Source organism: Chiloscyllium punctatum, chromosome 36 (assembly GCF_047496795.1).
Source record: "Chiloscyllium punctatum isolate Juve2018m chromosome 36, sChiPun1.3, whole genome shotgun sequence".
Lineage (NCBI taxonomy): Eukaryota > Metazoa > Chordata > Chondrichthyes > Orectolobiformes > Hemiscylliidae > Chiloscyllium > Chiloscyllium punctatum.
Window position 1 is genome coordinate 20,277,436 of NC_092774.1, and position 18,800 is coordinate 20,296,235.

At 52.8% G+C, this 18,800-nt stretch overlaps 1 protein-coding gene across 1 annotated transcript in view; it reads left to right on the forward strand.

Annotated features, from left to right (window-relative positions):
• Nucleotides 1-18,521, forward strand: part of LOC140460029 (rho guanine nucleotide exchange factor 40-like) — a 56,715-nt gene extending 38,194 nt beyond the window's left edge. Inside the window, exons 4-6 of the mRNA XM_072554436.1 lie at nucleotides 1,658-1,780; nucleotides 7,501-7,683; nucleotides 17,877-18,521. Of these exons, the coding sequence (XP_072410537.1) occupies nucleotides 1,658-1,780; nucleotides 7,501-7,683; nucleotides 17,877-18,521 (951 nt within the window). The remainder of the gene's footprint in view (nucleotides 1-1,657; nucleotides 1,781-7,500; nucleotides 7,684-17,876) is intronic.
• The last annotated feature ends 279 nt before the right edge of the window (nucleotides 18,522-18,800 follow it).

An 18,800-nucleotide genomic window follows, 5' to 3' on the forward strand; every position in this document is an offset into this window, starting at 1 on the left:
ACTGTCCCTCTCTCTCACACACACACTGTCCCTCTCTCTCTCACACACACACACACTGTCCCTCTCTCTCTCTCTCTCTCTCTCACGCACGCACTGTCCCTCTCTCTCTCTCACACACACTGTCCCTCTCTCTCTCTCACACACACTGTCCCTCTCTCTCTCACACACACTGTCCCTCTCTCTCTCACACACACACAGACTGTCCCTCTCTCTCTCACACACACACACACTGTCCCCCTCTCACACACACACACTGTCCCTCTCTCTCTCTCACACACACACACTGTCCCTCTCTCTCTCTCACACACACACACTGTCCCTCTCTCTCTCTCACACACACACACACACACACAGTCCCTCTCTCTCTCACACACACACTGTCCCTCTCTCTCTCTCAAACACACACACTCTCCCTCTCTCTCACACACTCACACACACTGTCCCTCTCTCTCTCACACACACTGTCCCGCTCTCTCTCTCACACACACTGTCCCTCTCTCTCTCACACACACTGTCCCTCTCACTCACACACACACACACACTGTCCCTCTCTCTCACACACACACACACACACACTGTCCCTCTCTCTCACACACACACACTGTCCCTCTCTCTCACACACACACACACACTGTCTCCCTCTCTCTCACACACACACAGCGTCTCCCTCTCTCTCTCTCACACACACACTGTCCCTCTCACACACACACACACACTGTCTCCCTCTCTCTCTCACACACACACTGTCCCTCTCTCACACACACTCTCCCTCTCTCTCTCACACACACACACACTGTCCCTCTCTCTCTCACACACACACTGTCCCTCTCTCTCTCACACACACACACTGTCGCTCTCTCTCTCTCTCTCTCACACACTGTCCCTCTGTCTCTCTCACACACACTGTCCCTCTCTCTCTCACACACACACTGTCCCTCTCTCTCTGTCACACACACTGTCCCTCTCTCTCTCACACACACTGTCCCTCTCTCTCTCTCTCTCTCTCTCTCTCTCTCTCTCACACACACTGTCCCTCTCTCTCTCACACACACTGTCCCTCTCTCTCTCTCTCACACACACACACACACACACACACACACACACACAAACACACACGTACGTGCACATATCCACATAAACACCCACACACCCTAACTACATTAGAGGTGCATGTGTCTACATCCACATGTCCATACGAACGCGCACATTTGGAGCAGCAGGAGACCACTTTGCCTCTTGAAACTGCTTCATGTCATTGAGACCATTGCTGATCTGATTACTCCATGTGCTCGCCTGTCCCTGTAATCTTTCACCCGACCCTTTGGCTTATCACGAAGCTGCCGTAAAAAATAAACCTCCCAACATCCTGCCTTTTAAGGAAGACTATTCCAGAGTATCATGCCCCTCTTGTGAGAACTGATTCCTCCCGACCTCTGCCTCAGTTCTGACCGGCCATACCTCGGCCTCGAGTAAGTCTCCTGTCGGTGTTTGTCCCCAGCAGCCCTGTGAGACGACCCACCGCAGTCCGGGCATGAGATTGGGAAGCCTTTGCCTCGTGGGCCTCCAGTGTTACCTCGACCTCAGTCAGCCCTGTTTCTGTTTGTGACCTGCCGACCCTCTCTGATCCTACTTACCCCCATCCTCTGCCACCCCACAGGTGAATGAGTGGCTCAGAGACGTGGGGCGGCCGCAGTTGGACAGGTGGGAGAGAGCCGGTGGCTCCCTGCCCACACTCGGCAAGAGGCAGCGGAACCTCCAAGCCCTGAACCGTGCGGCAATGGTAAGTGATACCTCAGATGAGGGCGGTCTTCTTTTTTACAACCCATTCCGGCCGTGACCAATCGGATTAGAATTTAATGGGGTCGCCAAGCCAACACACTGCGAGGTGTGGACATTCTATTCCTGGATGGGAGGGGGGGGGGGGGGTCAGTGTGTGCGCAGACACACATCATATATATACACACACAGACACACATATCATATACACACACATCATACATACACGCACAGACACACATCATATATATACACACACAGACACACATATATACACACACATCATACATACACGCACAGACACACATCATATACACACACAATATATACACATAGAGACACATACTCTCACAGACACATACAGACACACATCATATACACACACACTCATCCTATACACACACAGACACACATCATATACACACACGACACACACAGACACACATCATATACACTCACACACAGCCACACATCATACAGACACACATCATATACACACACAGACACACGTCATTTACACACACAGACACGCATCATATACTCATACACATGCACACATCATATATATGCACACACACATCATATACATACACACAGACACATATCATATACACACACACACACTACACACAGACACACCATACACACAGACACACACCATGTACACACAGAAACACACTATATACACACACACATCAAATACACACACACACATCATATACACAAACACATATCATATACACACACATTATATACACACACACATTATGTACATATATGCACACATCATATACACACACAGACACACACACACAGACACACATACAGATACACACCATATACATACACACACACATGCTCACATCATATACCCACACACAGACACACATCATATGCACTCATACGCGTGCACACATCATTTCCACTCACACACAGACACACACCATATACACACACACACATCACATACACACAGACTCACATCATATCTACACACATGCACACACGTAGACACATCATATACACACAGACACACATCATACACACACGGACACACATCATACACACACAGACATACATCATATATACACACACGCACACATCATATACACACAGACGCATACACAGACACACATCATTTACACATGCACACGCAGACATCATATACACACACAGACACACATCATATACACACGCATACACACAGACACACATCATATACACACACACACACATCATATTCACACACACATCATATTCATTCACACACATATTCACACACATCATATTCACACACACACATCATACACACACACACATCATACACACACACACATCATATACACACACACATCATATACACACACATACATCATACACACACACACATCATATACACACACACATCATATACACACACACACAACATACACACACACACATCATACACACACACACATCATACTCACACACACACATCATATACACACACACATCATACACACACACATCATACACACACACACATCATACACACACACACTTCATACACACACACACTTCATACACACACACACTTCATACACACACATCATACACACACACACATCATACACACACACATCATACACACACACACTTCATACACACACACTTCATACACACACACATCATACACACACACACACATCATACACACACACACATCATACACACACACACTTCATACACACACACACTTCATACACACACACACTTCATACACACACATCATACACACACACACATCATACACACACACATCATACACACACACACTTCATACACACACACTTCATACACACACACATCATACACACACACACACATCATACACACACACACATCATACACACACACACATCATACACACACACACATCATACACACACACACATCATACACACACACACATCATACACACACACACATCATACACACACACACATCATACACACACACACATCATACACACACACACATCATACACACACACACATCATACACACACACACATCATACACACACACACATCATACACACACACACATCATACACACACACACATCATACACACACACACACATCATACACACACACACATCATACACACACACACGTCATACACACACACACGTCATACACACACACACGTCATACACACACACACGTCATACACACACACACGTCATTCACACACACACGTCATTCACACACACACGTCATTCACACACACACGTCATAATCACACACACACGTCATAATCACACACACACGTCATAATCACACACGTCATACACACACACGTCATACACACACGTCATACACACACACGTCATACACACACACGCGTCATACACACACACGCGTCATACACACACACGCGTCATACACACACACGCGTCATACACACACACGCGTCATACACACACACGCGTCATACACACACACGCGTCATACACACACACGCGTCATACACACACACGCGTCATACACACACACGCGTCATACACACACACGCGTCATACACACACACGCGTCATACACACACACGCGTCATACACACACACGCGTCATACACACACACGCGTCATACACACACACGCGTCATACACACACACGCGTCATACACACACACGCGTCATACACACACACGCGTCATACACACACACGCGTCATACACACACACGCGTCATACACACACACGCGTCATACACACACACGCGTCATACACACACACGCGTCATACACACACACGCGTCATACACACACACGCGTCATACACACACACGCGTCATACACACACACGCGTCATACACACACACGCGTCATACACACACACGCGTCATACACACACACGCGTCATACACACACACGCGTCATACACACACACGCGTCATACACACACACGCGTCATACACACACACGCGTCATACACACACACGCGTCATACACACACACGCGTCATACACACACACGCGTCATACACACACACGCGTCATACACACACACGCGTCATACACACACACGCGTCATACACACACACGCGTCATACACACACACGCGTCATACACACACACGCGTCATACACACACACGCGTCATACACACACACGCGTCATACACACACACGCGTCATACACACACACGCGTCATACACACACACGCGTCATACACACACACGCGTCATACACACACACGCGTCATACACACACACGCGTCATACACACACACGCGTCATACACACACACGCGTCATACACACACACGCGTCATACACACACACGCGTCATACACACACACGCGTCATACACACACACGCGTCATACACACACACACACATCATACACACACACACATCATACACACACACACTTCATACACACACACTTCATACACACACACACATCATACACACACACACATCATACACACACACACTTCATACTCACACACACACTTCATACTCACACACACACTTCATACTCACACACACACATCATACTCACACACACACATCATACACACACACACACACATCATACACACACACACATCATACACACACACATCATACACACACACATCATATTCACACACACACATCATATTCACACACACACATCATACACACACACATCATACACACACACATCATATTCACACACACACATCATACTCACACACATCATACACACACACACATCATACACACACACACATCATACACACACACACATCATACACACACACACATCATACACACACACACATCATACACACACACACACACATCATACACACACACACATCATACACACACACATCATATACACACACACACACACATCATATACACACACACATCATATACACACACACACGTCATATACACACACACACGTCATACACACACACACGTCATACACACACACACATCATACACACACACACATCATACACACACACACATCATACACACACACACATCATACACACACACACATCATACACACACACACATCATACACACACACACATCATACACACACACACATCATACACACACACAGACACACATCGTATACACACATATGTATATACACACAGACACACATCGTATACACACAGACACACACGCCCACACACAGACACACACGCCCACACACAGACACACATCATATATACACACATACAGACATACATCATATGCACACACATACAGACATACATCATATGCACACACATACAGACATACATCATATGCACACACGCGCACACACACAACATATGCACACACACAGACATACATCATATACACACACATGCTCTCACACAGACGCACATCATATACACACACAGACACACATCATATACACACACACACACACAGACACACATCATATACACACACGCGCACAGAGACACACATCATATACACACACACACACGCACACAGACGCACATCATATACATTCACAGAGACACACATACACACACACATCATATACACACACACGCGCGCGCACAGACACTCATCATATACATTCACAGAGACACACATACACACACATCATATACACACACACGCGCGCACACAGACACTCATCATATACATTCACAGAGACACACATACACACACACATCATATACACACACACACGCGCACACAGACACTCATCATATACATTCACAGAGACACACATACACACACACATCATATACACACACACGCGCGCACACAGACACTCATCATATACATTCACAGAGACACACATACACACACATCATATACACACACTCGTGCACACACAGACACACATCATATACACATGCATACACACAGACACACATCATATGTACACACAGACACACATCATATACACATGCATATACACAGACACACATCATATACACGCACAGGGACACATCATATACACACACGCACACACAGACATACATCATATTCACATGCATACACAGACGCACATCATATACACACACACACACACATCATATATACATGCACACACAGACACAGTTTATATACACACATAGACACAAATCATATACAGACACACATCATAGATATACACGGACACACATCATTTACACACAGACACACATCATATACACACATATGATACACAGACACACACACAATCATAGACACATACACATGTACAATCATACAGACACCCACATACACACACACACACACACACACTTTATGGCCCTCTCTCAGCTTCCATGCTGTACATCTCTATGACTCCATGTGCCAATGGGGTCGGGTGTCGGATTCGGGAGAGTATTTGTGCTGGGCGGTAAGGCGGGGTGGGGGGTGCAGCGGGAGGAGCGGGAGATGCGATTGTAATGACGGCGCTGTGGGGACAGAGTGAATCGGGTGTCACTGGGGCTGCATCTGGAAAGCCACATCCCACCGAGAGGCCATCACCTCTCCCACGTCCACTGCACGGTATCCCACCCACCCCATCCCCGCTGCCCTGGCCAAGTCCAATTCCCATCCTCGCACTTCCCCAGGTGAACTGAATCGGCATTCCCAAAGTGAGGATTCGACGACCACAAGTAAACGTTGCTTCCTTTCTCACCTCCCCGCCCCACACCCACCCACCCTCCCACCACCCCCCACCCCCCACCCACTCGGCGGCTCGACTCGAAATGGCCAGGAATACTGTCAGCAGGGGCAGGCTCTCCTCCGAGACATGGTGCACTGGGAAATGGGCATCTCCCCCCGGCTCCAGCCCTTCGCCAACCAACTCCAGGACTGCAGGGCTCAGCTGGCAGACTTCACCCGGAGAGCGGAGGAATGCCAGCTAGCTATCGACCGGGAGGTCCGGTGCCACATGGCGGTAAGAGAACGGCTCGTACAGCGTTCCAGCGGGTCACTGAGTGACAGTGTGAGGGAACTGGATTAGCATCAGTACAGATACAGTCAGTAACACAGGGCCCTGGGGGGGAGAGGGGTTACTGAGGGACAGTGTGAGGGAGCTGGATTAACATCAGTACAGATACAGTCAGTAACACAGGGCCCTGGGGGGGAGAGGGGTTACTGAGTGACAGTGTGAGGGAGCTGGATTAACATCAGTACAGATACAGTCAGTAACACAGGGCCCTGGGGGGGAGAGGGGTTACTGAGGGACAGTGTGAGGGAGCTGGATTAACATCAGTACAGATACAGTCAGTAACACAGGGCCCTGGGGGGGGGGGGGAGAGGGGTTACTGAGGGACAGTGTGAGGGAGCTGGATTAACATCAGTACAGATACAGTCAGTAACACAGGGCCCTGGGGGGGGGGGGGGAGAGGGGTTACTGAGTGACAGTGTGAGGGAGCTGGATTAACATCAGTACAGATACAGTCAGTAACACAGGGCCCGGGGGGGAGAGGGGTTACTGAGTGACAGTGTGAGGGAGCTGGATTAACATCAGTACAGATACAGTCAGTAACACAGGGCCCTGGGGGGGGGAGAGGGGTTACTGAGGGACAGTGTGAGGGAGCTGGATTAACATCAGTACAGATACAGTCAGTAACACAGGGCCCTGGGGGGGGGGGGGAGAGGGGTTACTGAGTGACAGTGTGAGGGAGCTGGATTAACATCAGTACAGATACAGTCAGTAACACAGGGCCCTGGGGGGGGGGGAGAGGGGTTACTGAGTGACAGTGTGGGGGAGCTGGATTAACATCAGTACAGATACAGTCAGTAACACAGGGCCCTGGGGGGGGGAGAGGGGTTACTGAGTGACAGTGTGAGGGAGCTGGATTAACATCAGTACAGATACAGTCAGTAACACAGGGCCCTGGGGGGGGAGAGGGGTTACTGAGTGACAGTGTGAGGGAGCTGGATTAACATCAGTACAGATACAGTCAGTAACACAGGGCCCTGGGGGGGGGAGAGGGGTTACTGAGGGACAGTGTGAGGGAGCTGGATTAACATCAGTACAGATACAGTCAGTAACACAGGGCACTGGGGGGGGAGAGGGGTTACTGAGGGACAGTGTGAGGGAGCTGGATTAACATCAGTACAGATACAGTCAGTAACACAGGGCCCTGGGGGGGGGGGGGGGGGGGGGATAGGGGTTACTGAGTGACAGTGTGGGGGAGCTGGATTAACATCAGTACAGATACAGTCAGTAACACAGGGCCCTGGGGGGGGGAGAGGGGTTACTGAGGGACAGTGTGAGGGAGCTGGATTAACATCAGTACAGATACAGTCAGTAACACAGGGCACTGGGGGGGGAGAGGGGTTACTGAGTGACAGTGTGAGGGAGCTGGATTAACATCAGTACAGATACAGTCAGTAACACAGGGCCCTGAGGGGGGGGAGAGGGGTTACTGAGTGACAGTGTGAGGGAGCTGGATTAACATCAGTACAGATACAGTCAGTAACACAGGGCCCTGAGGGGGGGGGGGGAGAGGGGTTACTGAGTGACAGTGTGAGGGAGCTGGATTAACATCAGTACAGATACAGTCAGTAACACAGGGCCCTGAGGGGGGGGAGAGGGGTTACTGAGTGACAGTGTGAGGGAGCTGGATTAACATCAGTACAGATACAGTCAGTAACACAGGGCCCTGGGGAGGAGAGGGGTTACTGAGGGACAGTGTGAGGGAGCTGGATTAACATCAGTACAGATACAGTCAGTAACACAGGGCCCTGGGGGGGAGAGGGGTTACTGAGGGACAGTGTGAGGGAGCTGGATTAACATCAGTACAGATACAGTCAGTAACACAGGGCCCTGGGGAGGGAGAGGGGTTACTGAGGGACAGTGTGAGGGAGCTGGATTAACATCAGTACAGATACAGTCAGTAACACAGGGCCCTGGGGGGGAGAGGGGTTACTGAGTGACAGTGTGAGGGAGCTGGATTAACATCAGTACAGATACAGTCAGTAACACAGGGCCCTGGGGGGGGGGGAGAGGGGTTACTGAGGGACAGTGTGGGGGAGCTGGATTAACATCAGTACAGATACAGTCAGTAACACAGGGCCCTGGGGGGGAGAGGGGTTACTGAGGGACAGTGTGAGGGAGCTGGATTAACATCAGTACAGATACAGTCAGTAACACAGGGCCCTTACTGAGGGACAGTGTGAGGGAGCTGGATTAAAATCAGTACAGATACAGTCAGTAACACAGGGCCCTGGGGGGGGAGAGGGGTTACTGAGGGACAGTGTGAGGGAGCTGGATTAACATCAGTACAGATACAGTCAGTAACACAGGGCCCTGGGGGGGGGGGGAGAGGGGTTACTGAGGGACAGTGTGGGGGAGCTGGATTAACATCAGTACAGATACAGTCAGTAACACAGGGCCCTGGGGGGGGGGAGAGGGGTTACTGAGTGACAGTGTGAGGGAGCTGGATTAACATCAGTACAGATACAGTCAGTAACACAGGGCCCTGGGGGGGGAGAGGGGTTACTGAGGGACAGTGTGAGGGAGCTGGATTAAAATCAGTACAGATACAGTCAGTAACACAGGGCCCTGGGGGGGGAGAGGGGTTACTGAGGGACAGTGTGAGGGAGCTGGATTAACATCAGTACAGATACAGTCAGTAACACAGGGCCCTGGGGGGGGGGGAGAGGGGTTACTGAGGGACAGTGTGGGGGAGCTGGATTAACATCAGTACAGATACAGTCAGTAACACAGGGCCCTGGGGGGGGAGAGGGGTTACTGAGTGACAGTGTGAGGGAGCTGGATTAACATCAGTACAGATACAGTCAGTAACACAGGGCCCTGGGGGGGGAGAGGGGTTACTGAGTGACAGTGTGAGGGAGCTGGATTAACATCAGTACAGATACAGTCAGTAACACAGGGCCCTGGGGGGGAGAGGGGTTACTGAGTGACAGTGTGAGGGAGCTGGATTAACATCAGTACAGATACAGTCAGTAACACAGGGCCCTGGGGGGGGGGGGGGGGAAGAGGGGTTACTGAGGGACAGTGTGAGGGAGCTGGATTAACATCAGTACAGATACAGTCAGTAACACAGGGCCCTGGGGGGGAGAGGGGTTACTGAGTGACAGTGTGAGGGAGCTGGATTAACATCAGTACAGATACAGTCAGTAACACAGGGCCCTGGGGGGGAGAGGGGTTACTGAGGGACAGTGTGAGGGAGCTGGATTAACATCAGTACAGATACAGTCAGTAACACAGGGCCCTGGGGGGGGGAGAGGGGTTACTGAGGGACAGTGTGAGGGAGCTGGATTAACATCAGTACAGATACAGTCAGTAACACAGGGCCCTGGGGGGGGGGGGGGGGAGAGGGGTTACTGAGGGACAGTGTGAGGGAGCTGGATTAACATCAGTACAGATACAGTCAGTAACACAGTGCCCTGAGGGGGGAGAGGGGTTACTGAGTGACAGTGTGAGGGAGGGGGATTAACATCAGTACAGATACAGTCAGTAACACAGGGCCCTGGGGGGGAGAGGGGTTACTGAGTGACAGTGTGAGGGAGCTGGATTAACATCAGTACAGATACAGTCAGTAACACAGGGCCCTGGGTGGGAGAGGGGTTACTGAGTGACAGTGTGAGGGAGCTGGATTAACATCAGTACAGATACAGTCAGTAACACAGTGCCCTGGGGGGGGAGAGGGGTTACTGAGGGACAGTGTGAGGGAGCTGGATTAACATCAGTACAGATACAGTCAGTAACACAGGGCCCTGGGGGGGGGGAGGGGTTACTGAGTGACAGTGTGAGGGAGGGGGATTAACATCAGTACAGATACAGTCAGTAACACAGGGCCCTGGGGGGGGAGAGGGGTTACTGAGGGACAGTGTGAGGGAGCTGGATTAACATCAGTACAGATACAGTCAGTAACACAGGGCCCTGAGGGGGGGGAGAGGGGTTACTGAGTGACAGTGTGAGGGAGCTGGATTAACATCAGTACAGATACAGTCAGTAACACAGGGCCCTGGGGGGGAGAGGGGTTACTGAGGGACAGTGTGAGGGAGCTGGATTAACATCAGTACAGATACAGTCAGTAACACAGGGCCCTGGGGGGGGGGGGGGGAGAGGGGTTACTGAGTGACAGTGTGAGGGAGCTGGATTAACATCAGTACAGATACAGTCAGTAACACAGGGCCCTGGCGGGGGGAGAGGGGTTACTGAGTGACAGTGTGAGGGAGCTGGATTAACATCAGTACAGATACAGTCAGTAACACAGGGCCCTGGGGGGAGGGGGGGGAGGGAGGGGTTACTGAGTGACAGTGTGAGGGAGCTGGATTAACATCAGTACAGATACAGTCAGTAACACAGGGCCCTGGCGGGGGGAGAGGGGTTACTGAGTGACAGTGTGAGGGAGCTGGATTAACATCAGTACAGATACAGTCAGTAACACAGGGCCCTGGGGGGGGAGAGGGGTTACTGAGTGACAGTGTGAGGGAGCTGGATTAACATCAGTACAGATACAGTCAGTAACACAGGGCCCTGAGGGGGGGGAGAGGGGTTACTGAGTGACAGTGTGAGGGAGCTGGATTAACATCAGTACAGATACAGTCAGTAACACAGGGCCCTGGGGGGGAGAGGGGTTACTGAGTGACAGTGTGAGGGAGCTGGATTAACATCAGTACAGATACAGTCAGTAACACAGGGCCCTGGGGGGGGGGGAGAGGGGTTACTGAGGGACAGTGTGAGGGAGCTGGATTAACATCAGTACAGATACAGTCAGTAACACAGGGCCCTGGGGGGGGGGGGAGAGGGGTTACTGAGTGACAGTGTGAGGGAGCTGGATTAACATCAGTACAGATACAGTCAGTAACACAGGGCCCTGGGGGGGGAGAGGGGTTACTGAGTGACAGTGTGAGGGAGCTGGATTAACATCAGTACAGATACAGTCAGTAACACAGGGCCCTGGGGGGGGAGAGGGGTTACTGAGTGACAGTGTGAGGGAGCTGGATTAACATCAGTACAGATACAGTCAGTAACACAGGGCCCTGGGGGGGAGAGGGGTTACTGAGTGACAGTGTGAGGGAGCTGGATTAACATCAGTACAGATACAGTCAGTAACACAGGGCCCTGGGGGGGAGAGGGGTTACTGAGTGACAGTGTGAGGGAGCTGGATTAACATCAGTACAGATACAGTCAGTAACACAGGGCCCTGGGGGGGAGAGGGGTTACTGAGTGACAGTGTGAGGGAGCTGGATTAACATCAGTACAGATACAGTCAGTAACACAGGGCCCTGGGGGGGGAGAGGGGTTACTGAGGGACAGTGTGAGGGAGCTGGATTAACATCAGTACAGATACAGTCAGTAACACAGGGCCCTGGGGGGGAGAGGGGTTACTGAGGGACAGTGTGAGGGAGCTGGATTAACATCAGTACAGATCCAGTCACTAACACAGGGCCCTGGGGGGGAGAGGGGTTACTGAGGGACAGTGTGAGGGAGGGGGATTAACATCAGTACAGATACAGTCAGTAACACAGGGCCCTGGGGGGGAGAGGGGTTACTGAGTGACAGTGTGAGGGAGCTGGATTAACATCAGGACAGATACAGTCAGTAACACAGGGCCCTGAGGGGGGGGGGGAGAGGGGTTACTGAGTGACAGTGTGAGGGAGCTGGATTAACATCAGTACAGATACAGTCAGTAACACAGGGCCCTGGGGGGGAGAGGGGTTACTGAGTGACAGTGTGAGGGAGCTGGATTAACATCAGTACAGATACAGTCAGTAACACAGGGCCCTGGGGGGGAGAGGGGTTACTGAGGGACAGTGTGAGGGAGGGGGATTAACATCAGTACAGATACAGTCAGTAACACAGGGCCCTGGGGGGGAGAGGGGTTACTGAGTGACAGTGTGAGGGAGCTGGATTAACATCAGTACAGATACAGTCAGTAACACAGGGCACTGGGGGGGGGAGAGGGGTTAGTGAGGGACAGTGTGAGGGAGCTGGATTAACATCAGTACAGATACAGTCAGTAACACAGGGCGCTGGGGGGGGGGGGGTTACTGAGGGACAGTGTGAGGGAGCTGGATTAACATCAGTACAGATACAGTCAGTAACACAGGGCCCTGGGGGGGGGAGAGGGGTTACTGAGTGACAGTGTGAGGGAGCTGGATTAACATCAGTACAGATACAGTCAGTAACACAGGGCCCTGGGGGGGGGGGGGGGTTACTGAGTGACAGTGTGAGGGAGCTGGATTAACATCAGTACAGATACAGTCAGTAACACAGGGCCCTGGGGGGGGAGAGGGGTTACTGAGTGACAGTGTGAGGGAGCTGGATTAACATCAGTACAGATACAGTCAGTAACACAGGGCCCTGGGGGGGGAGAGGGGTTACTGAGTGACAGTGTGAGGGAGCTGGATTAACATCAGTACAGATACAGTCAGTAACACAGGGCCCCTGGGGGAGGTGGGGGTTACTGAGGGACAGTGTGAGGGAGCTGGATTAACATCAGTACAGATACAGTCAGTAACACAGGGCCCTGGGGGGGGGGGGGGTTACTGAGGGACAGTGTGAGGGAGCTGGATTAACATCAGTACAGATACAGTCAGTAACACAGGGCCCTGGGGGGGGGGGGGTTACTGAGTGACAGTGTGGGGAGCTGGATTAACATCAGTACAGATACAGTCAGTAACACAGGGCCCTGGGGGGGGAGGGGTTACTGGAGTGACAGTGTGAGGGAGCTGGATTAACATCAGTACAGATACAGTCAGTAACACAGGGCCCTGGGGGGGGGGAGAGGGGTTACTGAGTGACAGTGTGAGGGAGCTGGATTAACATCAGTACAGATACAGTCAGTAACACAGGGCCCTGGGGGGGGAGAGGGGTTACTGAGTGACAGTGTGAGGGAGCTGGATTAACATCAGTACAGATACAGTCAGTAACACAGGGCCCTGGGGGGGGAGAGGGGTTACTGAGGACAGTGTGGGGGAGGGGGATTAACATCAGTACAGATACAGTCAGTAACACAGGGCCCTGGGGGGGAGAGGGGTTACTGAGGGACAGTGTGAGGGAGGGGGATTAACATCAGTACAGATACAGTCAGTAACACAGGGCCCTGGGGGGGGAGAGGGGTTACTGAGGGACAGTGTGAGGGAGGGGGATTAACATCAGTACAGATACAGTCAGTAACACAGGGCCCTGGGGGGGGGAGAGGGGTTACTGAGGGACAGTGTGAGGGAGCTGGATTAACATCAGTACAGATACAGTCAGTAACACAGGGCCCTGGAGGGAGAGGGGTTACTGAGGGACAGTGTGAGGGAGCTGGATTAACATCAGTACAGATCCAGTCACTAACACAGGGGCCCTGGGGGGGAGAGGGGTTACTGAGGGACAGTGTGAGGGAGCTGGATTAACATCAGTACAGATCCAGTCACTAACACAGGGCCCTGGGGGGGAGAGGGGTTACTGAGTGACAGTGTGAGGGAGCTGGATTAACATCAGTACAGATACAGTCAGTAACACAGGGTGCTGGGGGGGGGGGGGGTTACTGAGGGACAGTGTGAGGGAGCTGGATTAACATCAGTACAGATACAGTCAGTAACACAGGGCCCTGGGGGGGAGAGGGGTTACTGAGGGACAGTGTGAGGGAGCTGGATTAACATCAGTACAGATACAGTCAGTAACACAGGGCCCTGGGGGGGAGAGGGGTTACTGAGGGACAGTGTGAGGGAGCTGGATTAACATCAGTACAGATACAGTCAGTACACAGGGCCCTGAGGGGGGGAGGGGGGGAGGGGGAGAGGGGTTACTGAGGGACAGTGTGAGGGAGCTGGATTAACACCAGCACTGTCCCACCCTCACATCGCCCGTTACCCTGTGAATTAATTTTGCTGGCCCGTGCAGCAGTTGGAGATGTGTTGGGGATATCTCTGTGGATCTGTACAGCGGCCTTCTGCGTGTCCTTCTGACTCCCTACCGAGGGGGGCAAGAACACGCCCTGGAGGGGGTGCAGTTGAAGGTCACTCGGACACTCCCAGGACCGCTATGCCGTCCTGCAGACTTCAACCGGGCCCGTGTCCTCTCGAGTTGGGAAACATGCGAGGGAGGGATCGGGTGGCCACGGGGAACATTCTCGCCGGGCTGCACAGGCAAGATGGAGGCAGCGTGCTCCCCGCTGGGCTTTGGGCCTGCCTTGAACCACGGGACACAGCCGAGGGATACGAGGCTCACCATTAAGCTGAGGGACAGAACCAGGAGGCTGTGCACAGCCCGGACAGCCACCGATGCAGGTTCGAGTTTGGAGGTACCAGAGGGAGTGGGCAGAATCCAGCCGGGGTGGGGCCAGAGTGTGTCACTGACCTCGGTAACGTTAGTCCTGATTGACTCCATTTCTGATTGGTTCCCTGAGTCTGGGTTGACATTTTTCCCTTGTGTGGGCTGCGTCGCTGGGAATTATGTTTGGACTCCCTGAAAGAAGGAAGAGAGATTTACTGTGTTTCTTTTTAACCCCTTATTGTCCCCTCCACAGAGTTCATTGCAGGGGGGGGGGGACAGTGTAGAGGTGGCTTTTACTCTGTATCTAACCCCGTTCTGTCCCTGTCCCTGGGAGTGTTTGAGGAGGGGGTACAGTGTAGAGGGAGCTTTACTCTGTATCTAACCCCGTGCTGTCCCTGTCCCTGGGAGTGTTTGATGGGGGGGGGACAGTGTAGAGGTGGCTTTACTCTGTATCTAACCCGTTCTGTCCCTGTCCCTGGGAGTGTTTGAGGAGGGGGTACAGTGTAGGGAGCTTTACTCTGTATCTAACCCCGTGCTGTCCATGTCCCTGGAGTGTTTGATGAGGGGGACAGTGTAGAGGAAGCTTTACTCTGTATCTAACCCCGTGCTGTCCCTGTCCCTGGGAGTGTTTGATGGGGGGGGACAGTGTAGAGAGAGCTTTACTCTGTATCTAACCCCGTTCTGTCCCTGTCCCTGGGAGTGTTTGATGAGGGGGTACAGTGTAGAGGGAGCTTTACTCTGTATCTAACCCCGTGCTGTCCCTGTCCCTGGAGTGTTTGATGGGGGTACAGTGTAGAGGGAGCTTTACTCTGTATCTAACCCCGTGCTGTCCCTGTCCCTGGAGTGTTTGATGGTGGGACAGTGTAGAGGGAGCTTTACTCTGTATCTAACCCCGTGCTGTCCCTGTCCCTGGGAGTGTTTGATGAGGGGACAGTGCAGAGGGAGCTTTACTCTGTATCTAACCCCGGCTGTCCTGTCCCTGTCTGGAGTGTTTGATGGGGGGTACAGTGTAGAGGAAGCTTTACTCTGTATCTAACCCCGTGCTGTCCCTGTCCCTGGGAGTGTTTGATGGGGGGACAGTGTAGAGGGTGCTTTACTCTGTATCTAACCCCGTGCTGTCCCTGTCCTTGGGAGTGTTTGATGGTGGGACAGTGTAGAGGGAGCTTTACTCTGTATCTAACCCCGTGCTGTCCCTGTCCCTGGGAGTGTTTGATGGGGGGACAGTGCAGAGGGAGCTTTACTCTGTATCTAACCCCGTGCTGTCCCTGTCCCTGGGAGTGTTTGATGGGGGGACAGTGTAGAGGGTGCTTTACTCTGTATCTAACCCCGTGCTGTCCCTGGGAGTGTTTGATGGAGGGGACAGTGTAGAGGGAGCTTTACTCTGTATCTAACCACATGCTGTCCCTGTCTCTGGGAGTGTTTGATGGTGGGTACAGTGTAGAGGGAGCTTTACTCTGTATCTAACCCCGTGCTGTCCCTGTCCCTGGGAGTGTTTGATGGGGGGACAGTGTAGAGGAGCTTTACTCTGTATCTAACCCCGTGCTGTCCCTGTCCCTGGGAGTGTTTGATGGGGGGACAGTGTAGAGAGAGCTTTACTCTGTATCTAACCCCGTGCTGTCCCTGTCCCTGGGAGTGTTTGATGGGGGGACAGTGTAGAGGGAGCTTTACTCTGTATCTAACCCTGTGCTGTCCCTGTCCCTGGGAGTGTTTGATGGGGGGACAGTGTAGAGGGAGCTTTACTCTGTATCTAGCCCCGTGCTGTCCCTGTCCCTGTCTCTGGGTTGGGGGGACAGTGTAGAGGGAGCTTTACTCTGTATCTGACCCCGTGCTGTCCCTGTCCCTGTCCCTGTGGGGAGCCGGGTGCGAGGTGTGTCTCATTCTGTTTGTCGCTCCTCCAGGATGAGAACGGGACGTCCGCTCAGCCCCGTCCCCCGGCAGGATCCAAGGGGAGCCCTCGCCAGTTCCCCGGGCCCCCCGAGGAGGTCCGAGGTGACCCCGAGGCCGAGACGCTCCAGTTGGGGGAGGCAGAGAGCCGGAGGTACCCGGGGCAGCGGGGCCTCACCGAGGAGGGCTGGCCGATCCGCACAAGGACCCCCGAGGGAGGGAGAGGGAGCGCCGTCTTCCCACCTCCTCCTCCTCCTCCACCTGCAGCTCACTGCTGCTCCAGCCCGGACGTGCGTCAGTGCGGCCCTCGCCCCTGGGGTACCCCCCCTCCTCCGCCCCCCGCCGCGGCACGCCGCCCGCTGAAGAAGACCCGCAGCTTTGACCTGGCGCAGCAGCTGTCTCCCCCGCCCAGCGTGGGGGCAGCAGGAGGAGGGGCGGCCGCGTTCGGCCAGCGGGCCCTGAGCGAGCCAGGGGACACACGCAGCAGCCGGGGAGGGGCTGGGGTGCTGATCCGGGGGCTGGAGGTCAGCAGCACCGAGCTGGCGGACAGGACCTGCTCGCCCAAGGAGCACGTGATGCTGGTGAGGCCACGGGCTGTCCAGGCAGACTCACCCTGGGGGGGCGCAACACAGCTCCCGCAGCCGGCCAAGGGCAGGTAGGACACTCACTCTCTCACACACTGTCCCTCTCTCACACACACACACTGTCCCTCTCTCTCTCACACACACACTGTCCCTCTCTCTCTCTCTCTCACACACACACACTGTCCCTCTCTCTCTCTCACACACTGTCCCTCTCTCACACACACACACTGTCCCTCTCTCTCTCACACACACAATGTCCTTCTCTCTCACACACACTGTCCCTCTCTCTCACACACACACTGTCCCTCTCTCTCACACACACACACACTGTCCCTCTCTCTCTCTCACACACAC